This window comes from Electrona antarctica (genome assembly GCF_951216825.1).
Source record: "Electrona antarctica genome assembly, chromosome: 8".
Classification (NCBI taxonomy): domain Eukaryota; kingdom Metazoa; phylum Chordata; class Actinopteri; order Myctophiformes; family Myctophidae; genus Electrona; species Electrona antarctica.
The window spans coordinates 56,333,228-56,346,490 of NC_136789.1; the positions used below are offsets into that span (position 1 = coordinate 56,333,228).

The 13,263-nt window shown below is 43.3% G+C and overlaps 1 protein-coding gene across 5 annotated transcripts in view; it reads left to right on the forward strand.

The window, feature by feature from the left end:
- Nucleotides 1–13,263, forward strand: part of hlcs (holocarboxylase synthetase (biotin-(proprionyl-CoA-carboxylase (ATP-hydrolysing)) ligase)) — a 94,306-nt gene that overhangs the window by 55,219 nt on the left and 25,824 nt on the right. For all 5 annotated transcript variants that reach the window (XM_079507645.1, XM_079507646.1, XM_079507647.1 and 2 more), the window contains one exon: nucleotides 13,092–13,159. In XM_079507645.1, the coding sequence (XP_079363771.1) occupies nucleotides 13,092–13,159 (68 nt within the window). The remainder of the gene's footprint in view (nucleotides 1–13,091; nucleotides 13,160–13,263) is intronic.

The following is a 13,263-nucleotide window of genomic DNA, read 5'->3' on the forward strand; positions in this document are numbered from 1 at the left end:
ACGCAAGTTATAATGCTGTTAATCTTGAACTTCTTGCCACACTGGGCCATTGTGCCCAGTGTGGCAATACACACAAGACGTCCTCTTTTAATCACCCCCATACTGGCAAGAAGTTCAAGATTAACAGAACTGCCCACAGCCCTCCTATGAGACACAGACCGAGTAGAAAAAAATTGCGCCATTTTTTTCATGATTATTAGTGAGGACCTATTATATGAAGATAGGTTGAAAAGTGGTGAAGTGGTCCTTTAACACACAGAGGAAAAAGAAGGATAGCACATTGATGACATACTAGTACTACTACTTGACACTACTTTATTTTTTTTATTTTTTTTAAAAGCCACTTACAGTAAAGGATAAATGTAACATCGCCTTCTCCAGATAGACAGGCTGCCCATAATATAGCTGTAACAGTATTTAGACAACTTTAGCACAATACGGTGACAATTATATTCCAATTCCCAAGACCATAATATGTTCCACCAAGGGCTGATATTTCATAAGTTTGCATATACAAATCTATTTTTCATTCAAGTTTTGTTTATTCTCGAAAGAAAAACAAAAGATATACATGATGAATTATTACATGGGTTTACAAATAAAAATAAAAAGCTAAGACAAATTTCAAAACGATCTAAAAACGGTTACATATTGTGGGGGTCTGTATATGCTATTTCAAAGATAGTAACAGTATTTCATTAATGAACACAATGTCTTGCAGTGAATTGACATGTGTCTCATTGTGATCAAACCAGTCTAGTTTTACAGTGCTGTCTAGTTATACATTATTGTTGTCCTTTTATGCACCCCTCTGAGTACACAATGCACCATGAATATTCTGCACTTACTGTATACATTTGACACAGTCTCTCTCTCTCTCACACACACACACACACACACACACACACACACACACACACACACTCACACAGATGTCATGTGATCAGTGACATAGGGAAGGTATACTCTGCAGGCTTCCGTACGTCACTGATCGTGTGTGTGTGTGTGTGTGTGTGTGTGTGTGTGTGTGTGTGTGTGTGTGTGTGTGTGTGTGTGTGTGTGTGTGTGTGTGTGTGTGTGTGTGTGTGTGTGTGTGTGTGTGTGTGTGTGTGTGTGTGTGTGTGTGTGTGTGTGTGTTTTGGGGGGGGGGGGGGGGGGGGGCTTGGCGGGCCGTGCAGATATGTCCGCTTTTACTCTGACGCGCCGCATCGGTTGGATTCCCTATGACGTTTGTAGACATCGTAGTTCAATGTTGAAAATGAGTGGTATTCCCATTTAAGGGTCCATTTGGTTCCATTTGTACAACTCTCAGGCCTCTTTAGAATTGACCATGAATTGGGGGTTTCCACTTACCACTGTGTCTGTTTCCACTGTGTTACCACTGTGTCTGTTTCCACTGTGTTACCACTGTGTCTGTTTCCACTGTGTTACCACTGTGTCTGTTACCACTGTGTTACCACTGTGTCTGTTTCCACTGTGTTACCACTGTGTCTGTTTCCACTGTGTTACCACTGTGTCTGTTTCCACTGTGTTACCACTGTGTCTGGTTCCACTGTGTTACCACTGTGTCTGGCTCCACTGTGTTTACACTGTGTCTCCACTGTGTTTCCACTGTGTCTCCACTGTGTTTCCACTGTGTCTCCACTGTGTCTCCACTGTGTCTCCACTGTGTCTACACTGTGTCTCCACTGTGTTTCCACTGTGTCTGTTTCCACTTGTTACCACTGTGTCTCCACTGTGTCTCCACTGTGTTTACACTGTGTCTACACTGTGTCTCCACTGTGTTACCACTGTGTCTGTTTCCACTGTGTTACCACTGTGTCTGTTTCCACTGTGTTACCACTGTGTCTGTTTCCACTGTGTTACCACTGTGTCTGTTTCCACTGTGTTACCACTGTGTTACCACTGTGTCTGTTTCCACTGTGTTACCACTGTGTCTGTTTCCACTGTGTTACCACTGTGTCTGTTTCCACTGTGTTACCACTGTGTCTGGTTCCACTTGTTACCACTGTGTCTGGCTCCACTGTGTTTACACTGTGTCTCCACTGTGTTTCCACTGTGTCTCCACTGTGTTTCCACTGTGTCTCCACTGTGTCTCCACTGTGTCTCCACTGTGTCTACACTGTGTCTCCACTGTGTTTCCACTGTGTCTGTTTCCACTTGTTACCACTGTGTCTCCACTGTGTCTCCACTGTGTTTACACTGTGTCTACACTGTGTCTCCACTGTGTTTCCACTGTGTCTGTTTCCACTTGTTTCCACTGTGTCTCCACTGTGTCTCCACTGTGTTTACACTGTGTCTCCACTGTGTTTCCACTGTGTCTCCACTGTGTCTCCACTGTGTCTCCACTGTGTCTCCACTGTGTCTACACTGTGTCTCCACTGTGTTTCCACTGTGTCTCCACTGTCTCCACTGTGTCTCCACTGTCTCCACTGTGTCTGTTTCCACTGTGTTACCACTGTGTCTGTTTCCACTGTGTTACCACTGTGTCTGTTTCCACTTGTTACCACTGTGTCTCCACTGTGTTTCCACTGTGTCTCCACTGTGTCTCCACTGTGTCTCCACTGTCTCCACTGTGTTTCCACTGTGTCTCCACTGTGTTTCCACTGTGTTTCCACTGTGTCTCCACTGTGTCTCCACTGTCTCCACTGTGTCTCCACTGTGTTTCCACTGTGTCTCCACTGTGTCTCCACTGTGTCTCCACTGTGTCTCCACTGTGTCGCCACTGTGTCTCCACTGTGTCTCCACTGTGTTTACACTGTGTCTCCACTGTGTCTCCACTGTGTCTCCACTGTGTCGCCACTGTGTCTCCACTGTGTCTCCACTGTGTTTACACTGTGTCTCCACTGTGTCTCCACTGTGTTTACACTGTGTCTGTGTTTACACTGAGAATGAATTGGGTTCAGAACCCTAAAAGTTGGTTCTGAACAGGAAGCAAAAGATGGCCGCCGGTTCCCTGACAGCACCAAGCTTCCAAGAGACTAGAACGGATCCGCTTCTAGAACCAAAGTTCTTCAATGAAGACCACACTTAATAAGTGTGGTCTTCATTGAAGAACTTTGGGTTAGCCTAACTACCTAACACTTATATCCATATAAGTGACTTATATGGATTTTCATTTTTTTTAAACATAATAAAGGATCCCAACTTTATTATTGACAAGAACAGGTTAGAGAACCAACTGGTCTGCAGTTAAAGAAGTCCACTTTGAATACAATACTTTTACTTACGTAACAGAGTATTTCTATATTGCGATATACTAAATTATACACACATACATAAACATACTAAAGTAAAACATTTCAGCACTTCCTCCACCACTTGCTGCCTCGGGGACTAGAGTTGAAGTGGTTAAAGTCTCCTTCCTGACAGCAGTTGCATGGAGGAGGAGGGGAGGGGGCTGCAGAGATGCAGCTGTGCCCCCCCCCCCCCCCCCCCTCCTCCCCTGGTCCCTCATCGCCATGGAGACACTGATTGTCACCGGGGCGGTGGTGGTCACGGAGCAGGCCGGTGGTCCTGCCACGCACACTATGCTCCCAATTAATGTCCCCTCTGCACTGGCCCTCAACCTAACCACAAGTGGACGCGCCGGGGTCACACACCACTCTATATACCCCGTGCGTGCGTGCGTGCGTGCGTGCGTGCGTGCGTGCGTGCGTGCGTGCGTGCGTGCGTGCGTGCACTTGTATTATTATACTTGTGAGGGGGCCGAATGTCCCCACAAGTACGGTAGAATTTGAGAAGAAGACATTGCAAGGGACGTTCGCCTGAGAAATGGATGATGAAGGCTGGCGTGTTGGACATTTAGAGGTTAGATTTAGGGGTTTACGGTTAGAGTTATACTATATATTCGTTTATATTTTTAGGCTACTCGGTTGCCTGGCGGTGTTGTCGTGCACCGAAAATAGCAGAGCGGTGATTTTTTTTTATAGGGTAAACAGTGTGGCAAAAGATGGCATTCATAATATCACCCTCCTAGAATGTTGATGTCCTCACAAGGTGTGTGTGTGAGTGTGAGTGTGAGTGTGTGTGCGACTGTGCGTGTGCATACATGCACCTACCTAGGAGGACATGTCGAAAACAGAAAGCGTAAAGGCTAGGATTTGATTGTCTTTCCATGTGTAGATTTGTGAAGGCGGCTTACATGAATATTACCACACATTTGTAATGTACCGGTAGGTAAGAGTAAATGTGGAAATCAACCAAAGAAAGGGGTAAATAACATACTGTACATTTTAGACTATAGGATACCAGATAAGCAATGAACTTACAGTAGCATCCATCTAAACAACATCTATCCAAACAACTTTCTTAACATTCAATTCTTCACGTGATCGCTAAACATTTGATAGTTTTTCTTTTGTCCTGTCGAACCAAAACAAGTGCAGTTCTTCAAGTGCAGACTTTTCTCCTTTTTAAATCCTCTAAAAAAAAAAAAACGTGTTCCCTTTTTTTTTAACCTAGTATTAATCCATTGAGACCTGGAACGCATCCATGTCACGTTAGCGTTTAACCACATTAACCATTAACCCATTTTGGGGCGGGAACCCCTTTTGGTGTTTTAAACATTGTTATAATTTAGCTATTGAAAAATAGCAGATCTACAAGCTCATAGCGCGCCACCGAGTGGCGCGCTATGAACTTGTAGGTCTGCTATTTTTGAAAAATCTTTAAATGTGCCTCAAATCTTTCCGAAAATTGTCATGATTTAGAAAACTTTTTTTTTTTTAATTTCGACGTCAGGCCTGAATGGGTTAATGTTTCAGCGATACGACAATTAATATTCAACCTTATTCAAAGTATGTTTTCTCTCGCTGTCGAGCCTTCACGGTGGAGGGGCTTTGCTTTCCGACAGGCGGCCAGCCTGCCTGCCTGCAGCCGCCCAGGGCGATGTTATGATTAGTGTTTCTGTGTGTAGAGCTGCAGCGGGCCACAGAGCCTGCCGTGCAAACTGTCCCCTGCAATTATCGTCCGCTGAGCCTCGCTTGAAAAGTTTTTTTTTTAAAAAGCCTGAGAAATAGCCGATCTACAAGCTGGGCGTTCGTGCCGCTGCGGCTCGCAAGCGCGTGATTGTCCCACGACGGAGTATATATCTTAATACGGACGAATTCCTCTTGTCTGTTAAATCTGTTTTTAGTTTGTTTTGCTATTTTTGGGAACTACTACCGACTACCGTACTTTTCCCTGTCTTGTCGGCTTCCTCCACGTTTGCATGGATGGAAGGATTTTGGAATGTTCATAATTATAATTATTATTTCTTTCAAATACACTGTGGTGTTAAACGGGTATCTCACCAAAAAGTGTATTAATTTATTAAGTTGCATGATCTAAAAAAGCTAAATAGCTATTATTTAAATAAGTAATGCTATATCAATGTGTGTAGTTTGTGTACTTAATCTAAAAGAAGGTAGATCAACGGTCTTGAGTCTTGACAGTGTAACGCTATACATTCCAAACCATGATGCAGACGTAAGCCTATAGCAACTGACAAAATCATGTCTACGACAAATGACTAAGTCACACACAGGAGCTCATTTAGAAGATGTCCCAACCAACCGGTCCGCCATTTTGTCTTTCCTCCCACGGACCGCCAGTGCGTCTGATATGCAGGGCAGGCCCCCTTAACCCATTCAGGCCTGACGTCGAAATAAAAAAAAAAAAAAAAGTTTTCTAAATCATGACAATTTTTGGAAAGAAAAAGGCACATTTTAACGATTTTTCAAAAATAGCAGACCTACAAGTTCATAGCGCGCCACTCGGTGGCGCGCTATGAGCTTGTAGATCTGCTATTTTTCAATAGCTAAATTATAACAATGTTTAAAACACCAAAAGGGGTTCCCGCCCCAAAATGGGTTAATGGTTAATGTGGTTAAACGCTAACGTGACATGGATGCGTTCCAGGTCTCAATGGATTAATAACACACTGTTACATAACGACCACATTGACCCCACCGTCGCCCCTCTGGCATGCTGGGAAATTCAGAGGCACCCCACATAATATACTGTAGTTATACTGAACTAATACCAGTGGTGCTAAACGTATACCAATGACACTATAACCTAGTCACGCTGAACTAGTTAGTAGTGATACCGGACTAAATCACTAGCAGTGATTCGAAATTAGTGATGCTGAACTACAATGTACAGTGGCGTGCACAGACATTTAGAGGGGCAGGTGCTCAAGTTAAAAAAGGGCACCTTGTGCAGCGCGTGGAACCGGCCGGTTGCCTTAATCCATTTTGGGCGGGAACCCCTTTTTTTTTTTTTTTCTCAAAAGGGCACATTGCCAAAAGGGCAGGGGGTGCTCTAGCACCCCCTAGTGTCTATCTGTGCACGCCACTGACAATGTACAATTAATTCAGGCATTTACCAGAGTGACTTACAATAAGCAAGGTAAGCACGCACGCACGCACGCACGCACGCACAAATCATTTCCTGGGCCATGCGGGACTGCAACGCTCTATAGTGATACAGAACTAATGCTAGTACAGAATAATACAGTAGACAATCATGTGAAATGTGAATAGAATTTGTATCTTTGGAAAGGTATAGCAAATACCTTCACATTTTTCTGCCTGGGAAACCAAATCAGTGTATTGTTTCAGTAGACTGGACATGTAGAGAATGCATAAATGTTGTCTAGTTACGTTATTTTCACAGTGAAGACGGTTGTTTCACAGGGAGACTGAGTTGAGCTGTCATTCATTCGATGGTGTGATGGTTTGGTTCGCGTCTGGAGTTTGGAGTGTGGGCGAGTTACATCTGCTCTTGCCATATTACATACTAATGAACTACAGTACTATGAATGTAATGAAACAACTAAATATACTACAATTCTCCCTAATAATAATAATAATAATAATGAGGGTTGGGGTTAGGCTGATTTCGTCAGCTCAGGTGTTAAACTACAGCAGATTAAAAACATGGCAGGCTAGTAAGCAACACAGCTGCATCTAATCAAATAATGGGTGTAAGAAAAGATGTAGGTGTGTGTAGATCTAACACACCTATTATTTGATTAGCGGCAGTTCTGTTGCTTACATCACAAGTGTACTGTAAGGGCAGTCTTATGCAGCCTGCGTGTTTTTATTATTGTCTCCACCAGGCCGAAGGCATGGGGAGAGAGTATGTTTTGCACTCCGTCCGTGTGTGTGTGGGTCCGTGTGTGTGTGTGTGTGTGTGTGTGTCCATCCGTGTGTGTGTCCATCCGTCCGTCTGTGAACAGCTAATCTCCGGCACCGTTAACCCGGTCGATGCCAAATGTTGCACACACACTCCCTGGATGCCAACGATGAACCTCTGCCCCACATTTTCCAGAACGGCCTGTTATAGCGCCACCAGGAGGCTGGCTTTTGAAAAACACATTTGTTGATATTACTCCTCCAGATTCTGTCCAAAGATCCCGCAAATCGTTACAAACTATCTCTATAGTCATGTGTTCAAGCCGGATATTTCATATTCCATCCTAATTGGCTAACATTGGCTTTCAAAGTTGGCAGGATTGGCCCGTTTTGAACAAAAAGCCTCAAATCATGAACGCAGCGTGCAATTTATGTTAAATCTTTCACTGACTTTCCTACTAGGCTGAGGAATATATCTCACCCTTTTCACATTGGCCTGTTATAGTGCCACCAACAGGTGGGTTTTTGCTAAACACATTTTTGGAACAAAATGCCTCAAATTTGATGTGAAATCATGAACGTTGTTTGTCTTTCAATCAATCTGTATGTATCTGTAATGTCTGTCTAAGTGCAGGGCTGCAGCCTGCAGGCTATCAGAAATGACTTTGGACAGATTACTTTACCTGGGTTACATCTTCTGATAGTGCTGACATGACATAATAATCCCATCTAGTGTTTCATTAGCGCGACGGAACGTGACAGAATATGCTACAGCTGAGCTTGTTGCGCTGCTGACGGGCAGCGCATGAACATAGTAGGCTAACGCACGCGTTGAAACAAGGTGGCAAAGATGCCAAGGAGTGGACAGTGATGTCACTGTTATGCAACACGGAAGTCGTATGGACTTGAAGCTGTTTATAAACCAGTCAGTCAGTGACATCACTGACGAATCCTTGGTGTTACTCTTCCTGCGACCGAGCCTTTCTTTTCACCGTCGTCTTGACTTTTTTTTTTTTTTTTTTTTTTTTTCATGGGCCCCTTGGGGGCGCTGGGCACCGTCGATATATTCGCCACTGCCCGAGGGGGGGACTTCCTCTTTCCCTGGTGTTTCGCCTTGATTGCGTCTAAACCCTAACATTTAAAGGACAACTTTAGGTTTTTTTCAACCAATGTTCAGGTTTTAGGTTATTAGACAAAGTAAAAGATGAGTTATCTTTATTTTATTTGCTGCTTTCTTTCGTTTTAGGGATTTTAGCCGTTTTTGACAGGGGGGAGGGGGCATTCGAATGAGCATGGGGCTAAATATGTATTTATTTACAACATTTTATAGCGATTTCTTTTTGTATTATTTACTATAGTCCTACTAGACCCAAAGAAATTACATCTGGCCACAAAAGATCACGGGATCTACTGAATGTGTCAAACTGACATATTGAGCCTACATTATATGACACACAGTGTGGCTTCCCCCCAGTAGGCTACCTTCACATTCAGTAGATCCTGTGATCTTCTGTGGCCAGATGTAATTTATTGGGGTCTAGTAGGACTATAATAAATAATACAAAAAGACATCGCTGTAAAATCTTGTAAAAAAAATACATATTTAGCCCCATGCTCGAATGCCCCCGTCCCCCTTGTCAAAAACAGCTAAAATCCCTAAAACGAAAGAAAGCAGCAAATGAAAGAAACCTTTTTTTTTACTTTCTCTAATAACAACCTAAAACATGAACCTTGGTTGAAAAAAACTAAAGTTGTCCTTTAACTTAACTTAAAAACTATGCCTAAACCTAACCCTAACCTCACAGAAATGATGCCCAAGCCTAACCTCAAAACCCTGTCCGCCCGGTGGTGAAACAGCTGCGAAAGAGTGAGTCCCGACACTGCAAAGGCCGTCCGGATTTGGGACTCGAACCCGCAACGTGCCGCCAGGCTACATTGGGCCTCATGCGCCAATAAGTTCCTAACTTTTCCTCTTACATTTCTTCCTAAGTGAATTCCTAAGAGAAGTCCAGTCAGATACATGAAACGTAGGCAGAATTGTTCGTAAGCATGTTCTTATGATGATGAATCCAAATCCTCGTAACTTGAAGGGGTGTGCCAGTTCATTCAAATGATCATAGGTAGACGCCCCACATATCCTAATTAACATCCTAATTACCATAGGGAACCGCCCCACCAATCCCATATAAGGCATTGGGAATTCACTTTCCTACCTGTGTTCACCCAGGTGGGTGTGGTTTTCACCTGCAGTCACACCTGTGTGTGATTGCAGCACACAGAAATCACAGGACCTCACACATAGAAATAAATTTGAGTGAAGTCAAGAATACCTAAACTAAAGTCTAAATATGGTGGAACACCAGACTCCAATAATACTGTGGAGGTACTGAAGTGAACAGAAAATTTCAATATTTCAATATTTTCAATAATCATGAATGTATTTCATTATTTATCTCACAATAGTCAACTTTGGGGGGGGGGGGGGGGGGGGATGATGGTGGGTGCATGGGGTGGGGGTTATGGGGTGGGGGTTATGTGGTGGGTATGGTGCGTTGGGTTGGGTTGTGAACTATAAACCAGTGGTTCTCAAACATTTTCATGTCAAGGACCCCCAAATTGACATGCATTCTGCAGACCCCCATATGAAAATATTTTCTGCTAGGGAAATGTTTTGAAGATTTATCAAAATGTTTCGAAAATAGCCGATCTACAAGCTCAAAATGGGCAGTAATGGGACGCGTTTGTGAGCTTGTAGATTGGCTATTTTCAAAGTATAAAATGGGATTAAAGTGGTAAATGTTCCATATTTTGCTGTGGACTGCCTGGAACTTCCTCAAGGACCCCTTGAGGTCCTCAGACCAAACTTTGAGCATCATGCAGATGGCGCTGTTTTTCCTTTATGTTTTCAGATTGCACTTAAGAACGAAAAAGGCACCCTAAGAGTGCTCCACAGTGTGCGTAGATTCTGTTCTTACCTACGAACAAATCACAGCTAAGAAAAGATTGAGGGATCCCAAAACCTTCTTAAAAACTTCCTAAGTGGGTCTAAGAACAAATTTCCTCTTAAGAACTTCTTAAGAACGGTTGGCGCATGAGGCCCATTGAGCCTAGGGAACCGGACCGGTACGCCAGCTGTCCGGGGCTGCTGTAGTTTTTATTTTTACATTTTTGTTGGAAAACAAACGACACAATCAGCCTAGGGTTTCATGCCCTATTAAATGTATAGTCAAATAAATGAAGTCCCTCACATTTGTATGCCCTGCACGTAATTCTACATATATTTATTTAAACTCGGTACCCTGACTGGGGAGGGAGTCTGGGAGATGCAGTACGTGGGTTATTTATTGCCTAATGATCATTATAACAATGTGAAAGAAAATATTTTAAGAGAAGGGAAAAGGTTATATATTCGTGGACAATCAAAATGTTTAATGGTCTGTGGTGTCATTAAGAAGTATGTTGACAATTTGACATGGCACACTGCCTATCTAGAACATTGCACTTCATTTAGAATATAGGTTGCAGCGCCCCGGTCTAGTCAGTGTATCACTGAGTAGACGTACCAGAGTGTTCGGGTCCCATCAGAATTCACTCGGCGTCCCTCCTGGATTGAGCCGTCCCGCCTTTGTCAGCTCGTCTTTGTTGAGCCGCGCTGCTTTAAACCGAGAGCCTACAAGCCACTGTTTGGTCAGGGCGAGTTTGCACAGATTAAAGCCGGGGGGAGGGGGGGGTGGGGGGGGGGGGGGGGGGGGTCTCGGCATAAGCTGATTTGGCAATGATTAGTCTCTTTGCATTATAATGGTTCCCAATCCCCCTCCTCTTCTCGCTCACTTTCAAAAAGTCTTGAAGTGGTTTCGTAGATGCTAGGGTCCTTTTTTATGTTTTTTTTAGCTTGGAGCTTAATTTTGTATACTCCGTCGCAGGAGGGTGTTGCTCGCCTAAAAAAGAGCAGATCTACAAGCTGCCAAGGCGTCACGTTGTGACGCCTTGACAGCTTGTAGATCTGCTCTTTTTGACGAGTGACCCCCGTCGGACCGCGGAGAATAGATGTGGCCTCGGAGTCATGGAGTTTGTGTGCATGTGGACTTTTCAATAAGGCCCAGAAGAAAGCCCTACCAGCATCAGTCTGTTTGTCCAAGGTCGTGGCATATATGGCCTGTTGCAAGCCTACTTCATTGGTTTTACTTTCTATTATATTCTGTGCACATGGAAGGGGGAGGGGTGGGTATAGAATCGAACAATACAGACGGAAAAACATAAAATATGTTTTGGTACATAAAGAGAAGTACAGCGCGCCTCAGCCAGTTGAAGGTATAGCTCAACATGGGACCAACTTGAATCAGGCCCCAAAACTGTGGAATGCACTCCCCGTTGCAGTCAGAACTGCAGCATCACTCCCAATCTTCCGCCGTAGTCTGAAAACCCACCTATTCAGACTCCATCATGGCCCATAGCACTTACCCTACCCCCCTTAGACAGCACTTCTTAGACTTATATAGCATTTGAACCAGACTTATAGCATGTCATGTAGACAGCACAATAAGTGCATTGTATGTAGTCATAGCACTTCATAGTATATATGTACAGCATAGTATAGCATATATGTATAGTTTATATGTATAGTGTCATTATATAGATATGTTCTAGTTATAGTTTATATGTATAGTGTCATTATATAGATATGTTCTAGTCACGTTCTTAGCTTACGCATGTTTCGCGATAAATGCATTTTACATATGTGATGTATTCCCATGCTTTTTGTTCTTGCTTAATGTAAGTCGCTCTGGATTAAGAGCGTCTGCTAAATGCCTAAATTGTAATTGTAAATTGTAATCAGAAAGGGCAATTCAGGAGAGATATAAGACTACCCGAATACTGCAGCACTCGACAGGTCTGCGCGTATTTATGACTTTGCGGTGGTGACTGACGTTTCGACTTGCGTCCTCCTCAGAGCGAAACGTCTCTGATCCTATATTATTCTCTTTTTTTATACGATTTTTTTTTTTTGGGGGGGGGGGGGGTTTGCCTATATTGATAGATACACAGTAGATAGTTGACAGGAAATGGGGAGAGAGATGGGGGGGGGGGGGGGGGGGATCGCGACACACTGTCACGCTGGATTATACCAGCCAAGGTGCCTGGACCGCTAGGCCGACCCAGGCCTATATTATTCTCTCTCTGATAACATAATTATTGTCCGGTAGGGGAACAGAAACCCAAATAGGCTTTTAATCATTTTTAGTAATTATATGGGCAAAGTAAAACAAGAGAAAGCGATCTCAACCCATTCTGAACGGGAACCCCTTTTGGTGTTTTAACTAAGCATTATGTTATACTTTAGCTATTGAAAAATAGCAGATCTACAAGCTCATAGTGAACTTGTAGGTCTGCTATTTTTGAAAAAAAACGTAAAAATGCGGCATTTGAATATAATTATATTCTCTCAGAGCGAACGTTTTTTTTTATTTCGACGTCAGGCATAGAGTAGAGATATGTGGTATGAATTGACCATGCACGTCGTGTTCCATAACTGAGCTCCTCCTTACACAAGAATATAAGTAGAATAAAAGAAAGGGACATATAGTTTATTGGTATGTCTAGAACTTCAGTATTCTGTTCATATGTAACTTTGAGCATTAAAGCTGCACTCATGTCGCATGGTGAGCTTGTAGATCTGTTGTTTTTGGGCACGCCAGACACCAACATGCAGTGTAAATCAGTAGGGGTGTAACGATCTCTCTTCTTTCTTCTTAAAATTGCTAAATACAAGTACTTAAGTGTTGATAGAATCAGTTATTTGCCTTGCAAAACTATTCGATACCGATTGTTTCCACTGCAAAACGATACGATATTTCGCTGTTAACATATCGATATACTTCGATTTTTTTAAATTCAAATTGGATATTTCGATGCAGTCACTGTATCGTTGCACCCCTATTAATCAGGCGTTCCTCTTGATGTTGTCCGCAGGCTGGTGATGCACGTACCTGAAGATACAGGCCTGATCGCCATCGCTGGTCGACAGAGTCGAGGCCGAGGTAACGGACCCAAATATTCCAACCCACCAGTACACATCCATGCACATCCATGCACATCCATGCACATCCATACACATACATGCACATCCATACACATCCATACA